The 13,456-nt window shown below is 33.0% G+C and overlaps 1 protein-coding gene across 1 annotated transcript in view; it reads left to right on the forward strand.

The window, feature by feature from the left end:
* Window positions 1-6,151: 6,151 nt before the first annotated feature.
* Window positions 6,152-13,456, forward strand: part of LOC132923990 (G1/S-specific cyclin-D2-like) — a 60,581-nt gene continuing 53,276 nt past the window's right edge. Inside the window, exon 1 of the mRNA XM_060988029.1 lies at window positions 6,152-6,747. Coding sequence (XP_060844012.1) covers window positions 6,553-6,747 — 195 coding nt within the window. The 5' untranslated portion in view covers window positions 6,152-6,552. The remainder of the gene's footprint in view (window positions 6,748-13,456) is intronic.

Consider the following 13,456-nt stretch of genomic DNA (forward strand, 5'->3'; position numbering starts at 1 on the left):
GTGGCATTAATGATCTTTGACACAATTAATGAAACACGTTTAGCTTAAACTAGCTTTTCTAATCATTATCACTCCCACTTATCACAACAAAATTACTGATATGCGAGCGATATCACGGGAAATAGCTAGTAGTTAAATACTTAAATATAATGGACTAATCTGGTGTTTCGCCCACTTGTAGGGAATATTTTTATTATTTTTAGTTAATATTTATACATACTATTTGAAAATCACAAAAGTAAAACATAGACAATTACGTTTATGGCAAGTTTACATTTTGAAAAAAAGTAACAATAATAATTTTTTTTAATAATTACTTTTTAGTATACATTATACTGTTAAAGTATTAAATTTCAACGATTTCCATGATTTAGGAAATTAAATCACTAAAATATCCTTGTACATATATAGTTTGCATCAGTCTACCAGTCTAAAAATATATATTTCATACATTAGTTAACTAAAATAATGTAAATTATTAATTTAAAATATAGAATTTTAATCTCATTGTTTTAAGTGCGTTGTGTGTATTGTTGATCGCTAAGAAAGGTTTCTATAGCTACCCAAATATATATAGCAACTTTAACATTATATTATATTCCTCAGAGTACCCCCACCTCTTAAGAGTTACTCTGTAACTCAATTAGCATCACTAATTCTGGTGGCGGCGTTTGGTTGAAAAAAATGGAAATCACTGAGCGTTTTGAAAACGAAAACAAGTTTCTGTTAGGTCCCTTGTAGTTTGAATTCTTTATAACATAAATAATATGTGTATATGCCATGGACCCTTTTTTTTAACGTGAAAACAGGTTTTGTCCATACGATTCGTGTACAATTTCATTGAATAATATATAGTCGCTCTATTATTTTGTCAAATATAATTCACATTAGGTATATAATCTTTTACCGAGATTATTTCATGTATAACTGTGTCCGTGCGTACAGCTGTTACACTGTATACTGAAACGGTAACAAATTATACTTATTCATAACCATAAAGTCAAAAACTTTACCGTTCTTTACTCGTATTATTATTTTAATAAGTTGTATTCATCATACGTATTTTACGAATGTATTGTATATTATCAGACGACATTACGATGTAAATATTAAACACATGTATTACCACCTCTATCGTGTGTGATAGACTGATAGTAGATAATATTATATATTTTGTTATACGATATTATTAAATTATGCGTTTTAATCTCAAATAGAACCTATTTATAGAAGGATACAATGTTGAACTGTAGTCTGTAGTATTTTTATCATATACATTTCATTATTACATATATTATTATGAAATTATTTTCACTATAGTTGTACACCAATTATTAGTTCTTTTCATTCACAACTCGAGTATACACAATTTAAGCGATCAATACGCACCTTTTTTGTAAAACATCTTAGTTTTTCGTTTCATCATCTTGACAAACAGTATATTATACATGCTTTTGTGTAAAAAATATTAAGGTACTTATCTATTATAATATCATGTGCTTTGCGTTTGCCCGAGCCTTACATGTCGAACAATTGAATTTATTATTTTCGATTTTTGAAATATTTAAACACTGAATTCACATTGACGTGAAAATATGTTGGAGGTTAATATAAACTATAAAGAACGTTCGTTTTACACATTAAAAAAAAATCGGGTCTAATTGATAGAGAATGTAAAATGTGAACTTAACTTAATGGTTAACTATATCTCATATAATAATATAAACTACTACCTATGTTTTTACGACGTTTTTCGTAACGGAAACTATTTAACGAAGTACCTGCATATGATATAGAGAAGTGCTCTATCATTCTAATTATATTTATTATTTGATTTTAAACAAAATACGTGATAACTAGCATAATATTATAGTCAATAGTCAATAGTCATAAACGGTTTTGTGTAATATATTTTCGATTCGGTTTGTATATAATAATACCGTATATTGTATTATAGGCATATAAAAATACATTGTTTTAACGTGCCTCATATTGCGACATAAAATAATACGTACGATAAGTATGTATAAAATATATTACGTAAAATACATAAGACTGCAACGATAGATATTATATAGAAAGTCCTCCTAATAACGACGAATGTTGTGCGCGTCCATTAAAAATTGTCTTCGTCGTAAATTATCAAAATTTGGTGTCGGAACCAGCTAGTGTCGCCGCGTCATAGCGAAACGTTCATTAAAATAATCAACGGTTCGAAAAACTATATAGGTACAATACATGTACAGTGTTTAAGAATAAAATTGTGTTTATTAGCCAGTCACCCGGACGGTTAGCCAGTACCACGTACAAAGACGCGCTTTACAATCGATCGTTTATAATGATATGTACTTTTGTATAATATATAAAGCGCATTGCATAATAATATTCAGTAGTTTTGGACATTGGTTTCGATATGTTATAAATTATAATATTATTATGTTTAATGAGTGCTAAGTGCTAACGTTGGTTTTGCATTGCGACCTGCACGTCGTTAATTTAATTTCCATCGACGTACCTGCGATATACGTATAGTATAAAATTATATGTATATACTGTCTTTAACGTCTTGCACATACACAATAGTCATGATATTATTGTATAATAATTTTTTTAAGTTAATTCTGTAATTGTAATGCAATCGTTTGAGTATACTTATATAATATTTTATAATTCTATAGTATATAATAATTAGTGCATGGAAATTATGGACGTTAAAATCGATAAAATATGTAAAAAAAAAATTAAAAACTTATCATTAATTACATACTAGTATATTTTAAAATTATTTTAATTTTAAAAATAACAATGATTATAATGACATTTGTTAAAAATTTGTTGGACACAAAAAAAATACAACGTAATTGTGGCATATGTGCATATACAGTTGTTGAGCCATGTCAAAAACATATATAGCATTATCAAAAAGTTTTGTTATATTTAGTGAAAATAATGGCTTTTTCTATACGTTGAACAAACCTTCAAAAAAAAGAAAATACCTATTTAAAATAATTCAGTATACGAACATAATTTTTTTTTTTTATAAAATAATAAAATTGCAGAAAAATCTATTAACTCAGAAATAGCACTTGATTTTTAAAATTAACAATAAATAAACAAAAATATGCATTTTTCATTTTCGTTTGTAAACTTTTTATTGTAACTAGAACGAATTTCTGGCATGGCTATTACAGAAAAAAAAATGCAACTCTTATAAGTTACAACTTATGAGCTTCGATTTGAATACGATATCATTAATATAATAGTAGGTGGGGGTACATTCGGGGCCATTTGAATTCGTTCGTCCGTTTACTGCGTACGGCATATATACGTACTATATATGTATAACAACGATATTATTATTATGCAGTTATACGATTCCCTTTGAAAATCGAAACCACGACGCATAGTGTAATTTATTACGGGCGCGTTCGTATTATTATTCACACCGTAAAAGTATTTCCCATAAAATTACACTACAAAAGAAAATCGACGATGTGTATGGCCGCGTTTTATTGCCATCAGTCGACTCGATATTTTAACCGCGACGTCCTGTATATATAATACACAAACGTTGCGTCGCTAACAATTACTTTCGGGCACCACACACACTATAGACTATATAGTCACTCACCACCTACGACCTATATTAAAACACCTGACCCAATCACAATAATAATAATAATAATATGTCCGCCGTCCGTCGACGTTGGTCTAATTCACGTTCTATTGTCTATTTTTCTTGGAAAAACGCCGTACGAACGATCCATATACTGACGCCCACATTATGTGCATTGCGTTATTATTGTTATTATTATGGATGTGAAATATACTAAGATTAATATCACTATAGGATTCGCGAGATATTATTGGCGCATCGATTTGGAATGGGGATAATATTGTTATTTTAGACCAATATACTTGTGTATGTTACTTCAGCCGGGTGTCATTATTGTAATAATATATACTAGTTCATTTATTTAAAAATATATTGAAGCGTTTGTCTTGTCGACTGTAATCGACTGAAAATAGTGTGCGGTATGTGGTCACTGGTAAGTTGAACGGAAAAAGCGAGTAAAGGTGCCTTATTCTCTTCTGTCGTATGTCGTCCATAATTTAATGCGTCAAGTTTAAGTCCCGGCGTTTTAATCGGCTGAACGCTCTCCGGTAATCGTTTTGATATACCGTGTTCCTTAAAGTTGAAAAATATTTAACTTTGTCGACATGCAGTTACGCAGTGGTCATAAACTCATAACTCAAATGGTTATCAATTACACTCTACTTATAAAATGTCTAAAATTTAATATTATAAAATGATAACCGTGGTTTATGATATTATACATAATTGTATTATCTTTTATCCATTGTGTTTGTATTTTTATAGTATGACTCAACGCGTTCTTGTCAATGTAGTTAGTATCTTGTGGAAGATATGAAAAAAAAAACATGAATTAAATGAATATACATTGGAACGAACCGATAAGTGTCTTTTATGACTAAGTAGAAAAGTGATTTTTGAACTATAGATAAAAATTACTTAATAGGCTTTTAGCATTTTTTATTTAATACAGGGATTATACAGTTTTAACCTTGACCGGTCCTGTTATCGACAAGCTACGACGTCGTCTTCTGTTATTCAATGGGTTTTTTTTTCGTTGCGTTATTATTATAAACAGATGTATTTGAATAAAAGCCTTGAAAAACAAATTGTTTGACAGTCGTGTATGTTTAATACGAGGACGTTTCGTTATATTTAAAGACCTTAAATAAATATAAAAATATGGGAAGTTTCACGTTTTACATTTCAAAGATTTGAAATTGTGAAAAAGGTTATTATTTGCACTGCGGTCGAAAAAAACGCGTTGATTAAAAAATTGTCGAATAAACTAATCTGATGTCCAAGCCCCACGGCCCACACAGTAATCAAAAAAAAAAAAAAAATTAATGACATGACTATCGACAAAAAAAATATTTTAGAAAAAAAAATGGTAATAATCTCAAATTGTATAATATTTGTAAAACGTAGTATAAAAACTAAATTTGGGCACTAACTATGGCCTGGTGTTTATTACATAATAGGTACTGTTGATACTATTTGAGTATAGGAAAATTAAAACGGATACTCACGAGAACCTATTATAGATTATAAGTTAATTTGCACTTGCCCAGTGGTACTAAACTATGATAATAGGTAATAATTGGTTTTCCAAAGACACTGACTTGATTTTTAGCAAACAAGTATTATCGCGAGTCGTTTATGTATACGTTTAGAAAGGAAAACACGTTTCCCATACGATTTTCTTCGATTCGAGTCGGCGAATGTTCCCTATATATGTAGATGTTAGGAAAAATCGAATGACGTGCGCATGGTGATAAACTGATAACACTTTAAATATATAATGTATGCGCTATGGGTAAACGACATGACGACGTGGTATACAGCGGTCGCGGTATATTGTATACTTGTATAATAAAGTCTGATGTACTTTGGTGCACGATGTATAGAGGTATAATATGCTATATACTTGCCTAAATAATATGTATGTATAATATACAATATATACATGACGGCGGTAATTGTATAATAATAATTTTTTATAATGCGTATACACAGTGCCCCCCCACACTCTCGTTTTCATTCTCACGTGATGTGCTCTCGCTCGTTCTCTCTCTCCCTCACTAGCTCACACGACGACACGAAACCGGTGCTTCGGCCGCCACCGCCACCGCCGCCGCCGCTGCCGTAGTCCTGGGTTTTTTCGTTCGTATTTTATTTATTCTTCTTATTATTATTATTATTATTATTTTTTTTTTTTCGGCATGTGAAAGAATTTTTATATATCGCTGGTGGGACCTACCACCGCATACGGTCGAGGGTCTGCCTGCGCGCGCGCGCGCGCTCGAGCTCGCGCGTCCGTGTTCGAGTGTGTGTAAACGCGGCCGTGTGCAGCCGTATAAACGTGCGCTTGTGTACGTCGCGCCTCTCCTTTGACTGTGTACGGTTCGCCGGCGCTATACGTAGACAGACACACACACACACACACACACACACACACACACGCACACACGCACACTCTCACACGCATACGCACACGCACACACGGGCGCGCATACGCGCTCACGCACACACACACTCGCACGACGCTGTCCCACTGATACTGATTCGATTCCGACGACGAGACGCGCGGCACACACGCATTCTGACCTGGTCCGTTGCCGGGTTCGGACGTTTCAACGCGCTTTCATTACGCATACGCTCCTCCACTCGCACACACACACACACACGCACACCACACGCCGTTGTCGTATACCCGTGCCAGTGCGTACTACCACGTCTCTTGTCGATTTTTTTTATTCGTAAATCGATAATTGAAAAAAAATTTAATAACAATAATAATAAACACTTCTCTGAGTTAAAATTATAATCTCGTGGTTTTCTGTTCCTTCTCGTCGCACGGTGTCCACCTCGCTCGCGTATACACCCGCGTAACACTACTATTACACCGTACTTTATACACAGATATATAATATCCGCACAGCCAAACCGTCTCAATCATGGACTTGTTGTGTTGCGAATCAACTTCGAAGAGCGTCGCGCAAAAGGATCCCACTCTGCTGTTGGACGACCGTGTGTTCGACACCATGCTCAAGTCTGAGATCAGGTGCTTACCGGCTCCCGACTATTTGGCAACCGTCCAGAAGGACCTCACTGCCAACCTCAGGAAGATCGTGGTTGATTGGATGTGGGAGGTCAGTATTTAATTTTTTTAGTAACCTTATTATTGGTTTAAATTGTACAGGTAGTAATAATTGTCAACTTTACTTAGTATTAAATATTATACTTTTGTATTTTGTACGATGTGTGTCCTCGTTTTTGATTTGCCGAATTCTGTGTAACGACTGAACTTATTGATATTTTTAAACAGCAATTTAAGCCCAAAAAAAATTATGTGGTTATCGTCAAAAAAATTATCAACTGTTTGGTTAAAATTACAATAGGTACAATATTTTTAGCCAATTTGTTTAATGTTATAATGTGTTTTTATATTACTTTAACGACGACCCGAAGGGTTATATCATGAATTGTTTGAATGGAGAAGGCATATATATTGCTTTCGAGGCGTTGTGCCAGCTGTTTTTTTACAAGCAACAAGTGGTCGGGTGGTACCGCACAATTCCCAATCGCACTTTGAAAAAGGCAACTGGTGACAATCAGACAATCGTGCCGGTTATCGACACGTAAATAATATAATATACTTAGGTGCTTGTATTTAAATTGTTTTTCCTATTAAATTATAGTATCGATTTGATTTATTGCTTTTAATTCTGTAATATATTATACATCTGCAATTATTTTAATATTAAGTATAATTAAGTGCATAACATATTAGTACTACATAAAAATTACACCTTTATTAATTTAATAACTAGATATTTTTTATCTAAAACCTATTCGTTCGATTATTCTTTGTCATTTTTTCACACCCGACTTATTGTTTCCTTTTCTAATCACTTTATATCTTGTTATATTTCTATCATATTTACTATATAACTATTCATTTTTTGTCAAGTCCCCAAATTTCGTAAAATAATCTTATACCTACATACTCATCTATATATTAATTATTTTACTTTAGTTTTAGTTAATTAATTTTGTTTTAATTTGTTTTATTACTTTTTTTCATTCACTTCTGTGTCATAATATCCAATTTGTTCAAAAAATATCTACCTAAATTAATTAATTATCTAAGTTAATAAATATTGTCTTTTACGGGTATAAATATACAATAAACTATTACAAATTAGTCAATTTACTATATTATAACATGTATTTATTTTATATTTAAATATGTTATAGCTTACTAAATTAAAAACTGGTTTTTATTCTAAAATATTATAAATGTTTTTAGAGTATAGTAGAATATCGAACATTTTTCATGTAAATCATCAATTTTAATTATTAATATAAATTTAAACGTATAATTTTTTTTAACTTTTGTAAGATTTTCCTATTTTTTAAACTATTATTAAACTAAAATTTAAAATGTTTAAATAATATTAATACATTCAAAATCAACTTTAAAAAAAAATACTTAATACTTGCGTGTTAAGTTAAAAAGTTTGAGTAAAATGCATTTTAAATGTTTTTGATGTAAGTAAATATATTTTAGGATATCTAAATATATTTTTGCCTTTCAATCACGCTAAGTTAATGAATATAACTTACCTAATATTATTAATTAAACACGAGCTTTTCATGTCCGACCAACCGTATGTATTTACCATTATGAACGTTTGGTCGTTATATTTTTCACCAGTAGCGAATTCGAAAATGAACGCCGCACGTTTTGTTGTTGGCTCTAAGCCAAAAAAAAAAATGCAACATGATTAGCTTATGTGTGTTTCACTGTTTGTATAATATAAAAGACGACTTTTTAAACGTCGGTTATATTGTAACATTGTAATTTGTAATATTTATAATATTATACATATTATATTATATACCGAACACGTTTCAGTACTTAGGTGAATTCGATAAAAATACGATTTCCAGATGATTTTCAGACTTCATTGTAGCAGCCACTCAATCGAACAGGAATCGTCAGACAGGTGCGGGGCGTGTTATAATCTCCAAAAGGTCCAAATTGTTTTTATAGGACGTGACTTTTTGGAGAATGTTTTTTGGAGTCCTCGTTTATACGACGGCTTTGTGAAAAAAAGAACACACGCAGGTTATTTTTGATTGTAAATCACGTTGACGGTTCAATTGTGGGGTAGATAACGGTTAAAGCGTAGCGGAGACGTATCTAGAACAACAATACTTCGTTTTTTTTGTCGATTTGAATTTAATTGTAATGACTGCGGGAGACGGATGAATCAATTTAAAAATCTGACTAGAATTTCGACCGTATCCTATACTTAAACTTTGCAAATATTGTTACATGTGAAATTTAAGTGAATTAAAATATTACATACGTTTTGAAAGGTTTCCAAATCGTGCGATAACAGTGTAGCATTTTATTTTGCCTCGTGTTATTTTTCAAATTTCCAGTTTAGACAAGTATTATAAATGTAAAAACAAAAGTGGTGTCTGTTAATAATAACGACGATGATGGTAGGTAAATCCCGTCTATATTATACGCAACCGCCGTATATAACGCCCAAAGAGGCCGGTCCTGGGTAAACTGCTGGTTAGGTTACACACTAGAGGCGGCGAATTAAATTTTATAACTCTCCCGACCTCCCCTCCGCTTATTGCCTAAAAATATGTGTATAATAAGTAATAAGATTTTATTAATAATTGTAATATATTATAGTTTTAATATTATGATATACCTTTCACGTATTCATTAAGTGCTAGCGAGTAGCGACTATGTTTGTGTGATGTATGTAGTATGTGTAAGTGAGTGTGACCTGTATGTTTGTACACGTAATGTTCCCAAATAATTATTTTATTTTAGTATCCTATTAATTTTATGACATTCTGTAAGTTGAAGGTAGTGCGTTTTAGGAGTAAAACAAAATTGACTTATTATTTTTTTTTTTTTTAAACCTGTGTGATTTAAAATATTCTTCTGAAAAGGGGAATTTATGACATAAGAAAAAAGTCAATCTCTTATACAGATTACAAGTTTAGGTATTTCTAACCGAACCGCTTAACACCACAAAACTCCATTTTGTGTTTATTATTAATATATGTTTTAATGTTTTTATATTTTTAAAAGAAACAATTCATATTTTTAAATTTTCTGATTTTAACAATGATTTTCCCAAAAAAATAGTTCAATGATTAGAAATTACATTTGATTTTGATTACTCCGTTACTCGTCATTATATTATTTAACGATCACGTTTTCAAACATTTTTAATTACATTATAAAAAAGCTTTATTAAAAATATGTAATATTTTATTACAATATTAAATTGTCAACTAAATGTAAACAGGTTTTTTTATATTCATTGGAATACATTAACTACATTACTTCGTAAAAATAATAATCACGATAATAATAATAATTGTTATTACTAATTGGTTTGTTAAAAGGCAAACAAGAAATCTATCGTAAAAGTTTTTTTCTACTGACGAATGTACATACTGCAATTAAAATAGTACTTAATGGGAATCGTTTAAAATAATGAGTAGGACTCTAAAGAATGAAAATATACCTTTTGGTTTGGTGTACTAAATTATTGCATTTAAATGTTTAAAAACAGTCTAAAAACTATTTATATCATTCTGTATTTTTTCGTACACTCTTTTATTTTGTATATTATTATTTTATGTCGATTATTATACGATCATGAAACACGGAATGTTAGGTTATTACTTTTTTTCTCCTGAACGGTATGTAATGTTGCAATGTCGACGAATATTAATCAAAATCGGGTGCGGTAGAGCCCGTATAGCACAAAGTCAAACCGCCCGAAAACAGCACTGCGTGACGTTCGGCGTGCGCGATCGGGAAGGCTGGTCGTGGTGGTAGGAGTGAAAAGGACACACGCACAATGTCGTCGTCACAATGTGATATTCTTATATTATTCTCTTTTATCGGACGAATCCGTCTAATTAAAGAGTAAAAAAAAAAAAAAATTTAAAAAAAAGACTATAATTTGTTCAGCTGTTTTCGCATGCACATACATATTCGGTATGTAGTGATGCGTCGTTCCGAGGTCATTTCGGGGTGGGGGGACCCTCGCCGAGTTCCCCTCTGGCCAATGTTCGACGGTGAACACGTGTCGAAAAAAAAGGTGTCATGTCGCCGTTTGTGCTTTATTTAACCACTGATGCGTAAAAATTTTACTAAACCCTCCTCCTCTCTTTATCAAGAAAAAATCCCGGACTAGCACTAACGATTATTATATTTACGACAAATAGGTTAATTTTTAATATTACGTAAGAGTACGTAAGAGATTATCGAGTTTTGGGGCAAAAACAGTTCAATGAAACGCTCGCTGGTTTAGTTTTCACAAATTTAAAATACATACAAAAAAACTTGTTTTCAATTATATATTTATATTTATTATACAATTGTGGTTCGGATATGCTATAAATTTAACTTAGGTAGTTCCTGCCGACTTTTGCGTATAACTGTAGACGATTTTATAGGTCCCATTTACAACGTGTCGACATCTCTACCGAACATTAAAGTCCTCTGTCCTCTTTACAATACATTCAGAAATGTATAAACATTTTTTTTTTTAATTTAGCGTTATGCGTTGTTTTTAAGTTTGAGATAATAATATATATTTTGTTTTATAATACTACAAAAAATGATATGCTCGTTGCTTGTACCTATATATTGAAAAACTATTATCTCTCCCGCCCGCCGTTCAACAACGGCGAACAATATTCTTAAACGCAGTTAATGGATATTATATTTCAAAAACGTGCATCACCACCCGACACCTTGATCACTCATGCAGGAGTGTATAAGTAAACATAATAACGAGCATGATATTATATTTATGATATTATTTTATGTGCTTAGCGCGGACGAGTGAATATTCGGCGTTAGTATACCCCGGCATGAATAATGGGCGTACTCGCGGGGCTCTGCTGTATCCGAAATCGTTATCGCGTAATCGCGCGAACCGTGTGTGTGCTCATTATCATAATATTAATATCGATCGCCGCTGCCGCCGCGTTAATAATCGAGCGTATAATTTATTATTTTATGGCCGTGTACATATTTCGGACGGACGCGCGCGGTCGCACTCTTGTTTTTTTTCTTCAAATTTTTACTTTTGCGTAGAACTGCGCTCGTAACAATTACCTATTTTGCGTCTCTGCCCGCAGCGCAAAATGTCATAGGAATTAATTACGACGGCAATAATCGTATTGTAAAATATACGAGACGCGCGGCGCGGCGTACGCATGCGGTTCCCGAGAGATTCCAAGAATTATTTTCGCGCAGCGACGACGTGGATTTGCATTTATTCCGTGTTAATTCGAAAACCCGATGCATGTGTATTATTATTAAAAGACTATTACCTACGATTTATCAATACGACGAGTCTTAGCGTCCGCGCGACCCGGCCGACCCGCGATTCCGTATGCTAACGCGCGTCACGCACATCCACAATAATAAATAACGATATTATATTATTACACTGTACCACCGGTGCACTGGGCACTACGAGTAGGTACGATTGTACGAATATACGATTCGTAAAAATCGACTCGTCTAAAATAATAATATATTACATATTATTATTTTCAAATTATGCGGTCGTCGTTGTCGTCGTCGTGTGTTATACAATCTCGCGGGCTCGCGTTTAGGTGTCGGTAGAGGGGAAGCCCCCGGTGGGTACGTTGGCAGCGGCGGACGACAGGTGAACAACAAAGTGGCGGGGCACGGAGGAGAGTGCGCGCTATCAAATTCTTACGGTTCTCGGGTTATCGGACGACGAAGTGTGCATGACACACGCATATATGTGCACGGGTTCCTCTGACGCAAAACAGCTGATTATCATATCGCGGCGGTGGTAATAATCGTACATACGAACAATAATAATTATTATTATCGAGTGGTTTCGTGAAAGTCATCATTGGCGGCAACGAACTCTCGGACTATAGAGAAAAAAACAACAATGTTCGATTTGGTTTTTTTTTAACTCTTTCGCTTTCCCATCGTGTATAATGCGATATTGTTATAGACCACTGTTATTATACTCTCCGTCAAACCTACACAGTGTTATAAATGTTACAATATTCTTCCACGAAATCCGCGATTCGTACGAAATCCAACACCGTTACCACCGGATATAGGCACGCGTAAAATGTGTACGTACACACACGCCTAGGAATTTTTGTCCTATACAGCCGTCGTGCAGTCGTGTCGACTGCGATCACAAATAATAATATCAATAATGGTATTCATGTCGCCTTCGTCGTCGTTACGCATGTGTCACACGCACACATGCAGTACACACACACACATACACATCCGACCGAATAACTCGTAGTAAAATAATTTTAATTTTTCCATTTGAATATTTCTACATACCGCGTGTGCGTGTGTGCATTTCGAAAAAAAATATATGATACACCTTATTGCGTTTTAGTCGGTTTCGTGGATGAGGACGCGTCGCTTTTGTGGCGCGACATAGGAAGGGGAAACTATTTAAAACATATGCGTTTTTTGAGCCAAATCGTCCAAATGATGGTTGTAAAACTTTTACGGAGATTAATCAAATAGATGGGTTGAAGCCGTTGAAGGTTTTTAGTAACGAGAACACATTGAGTTCGGGGGTAAGACGCACTTAATTTATCGATGTAGGTATTGATATTATGGTTTAGCCGATTCACACCTTCTATAACTTGACAAGAAATCTCCGTCATATTTATGAATGGAGAGAAAAGTGGGAGTAAACCGGGAAAGAGGGCTAAGTACGAAGTTTCGTTTGTCTTTGATTGTTAACCCTTATATAAAACCATAATAATATAATAATATATTAT

This window comes from Rhopalosiphum padi, chromosome 3 (assembly GCF_020882245.1).
Source record: "Rhopalosiphum padi isolate XX-2018 chromosome 3, ASM2088224v1, whole genome shotgun sequence".
NCBI lineage: Eukaryota > Metazoa > Arthropoda > Insecta > Hemiptera > Aphididae > Rhopalosiphum > Rhopalosiphum padi.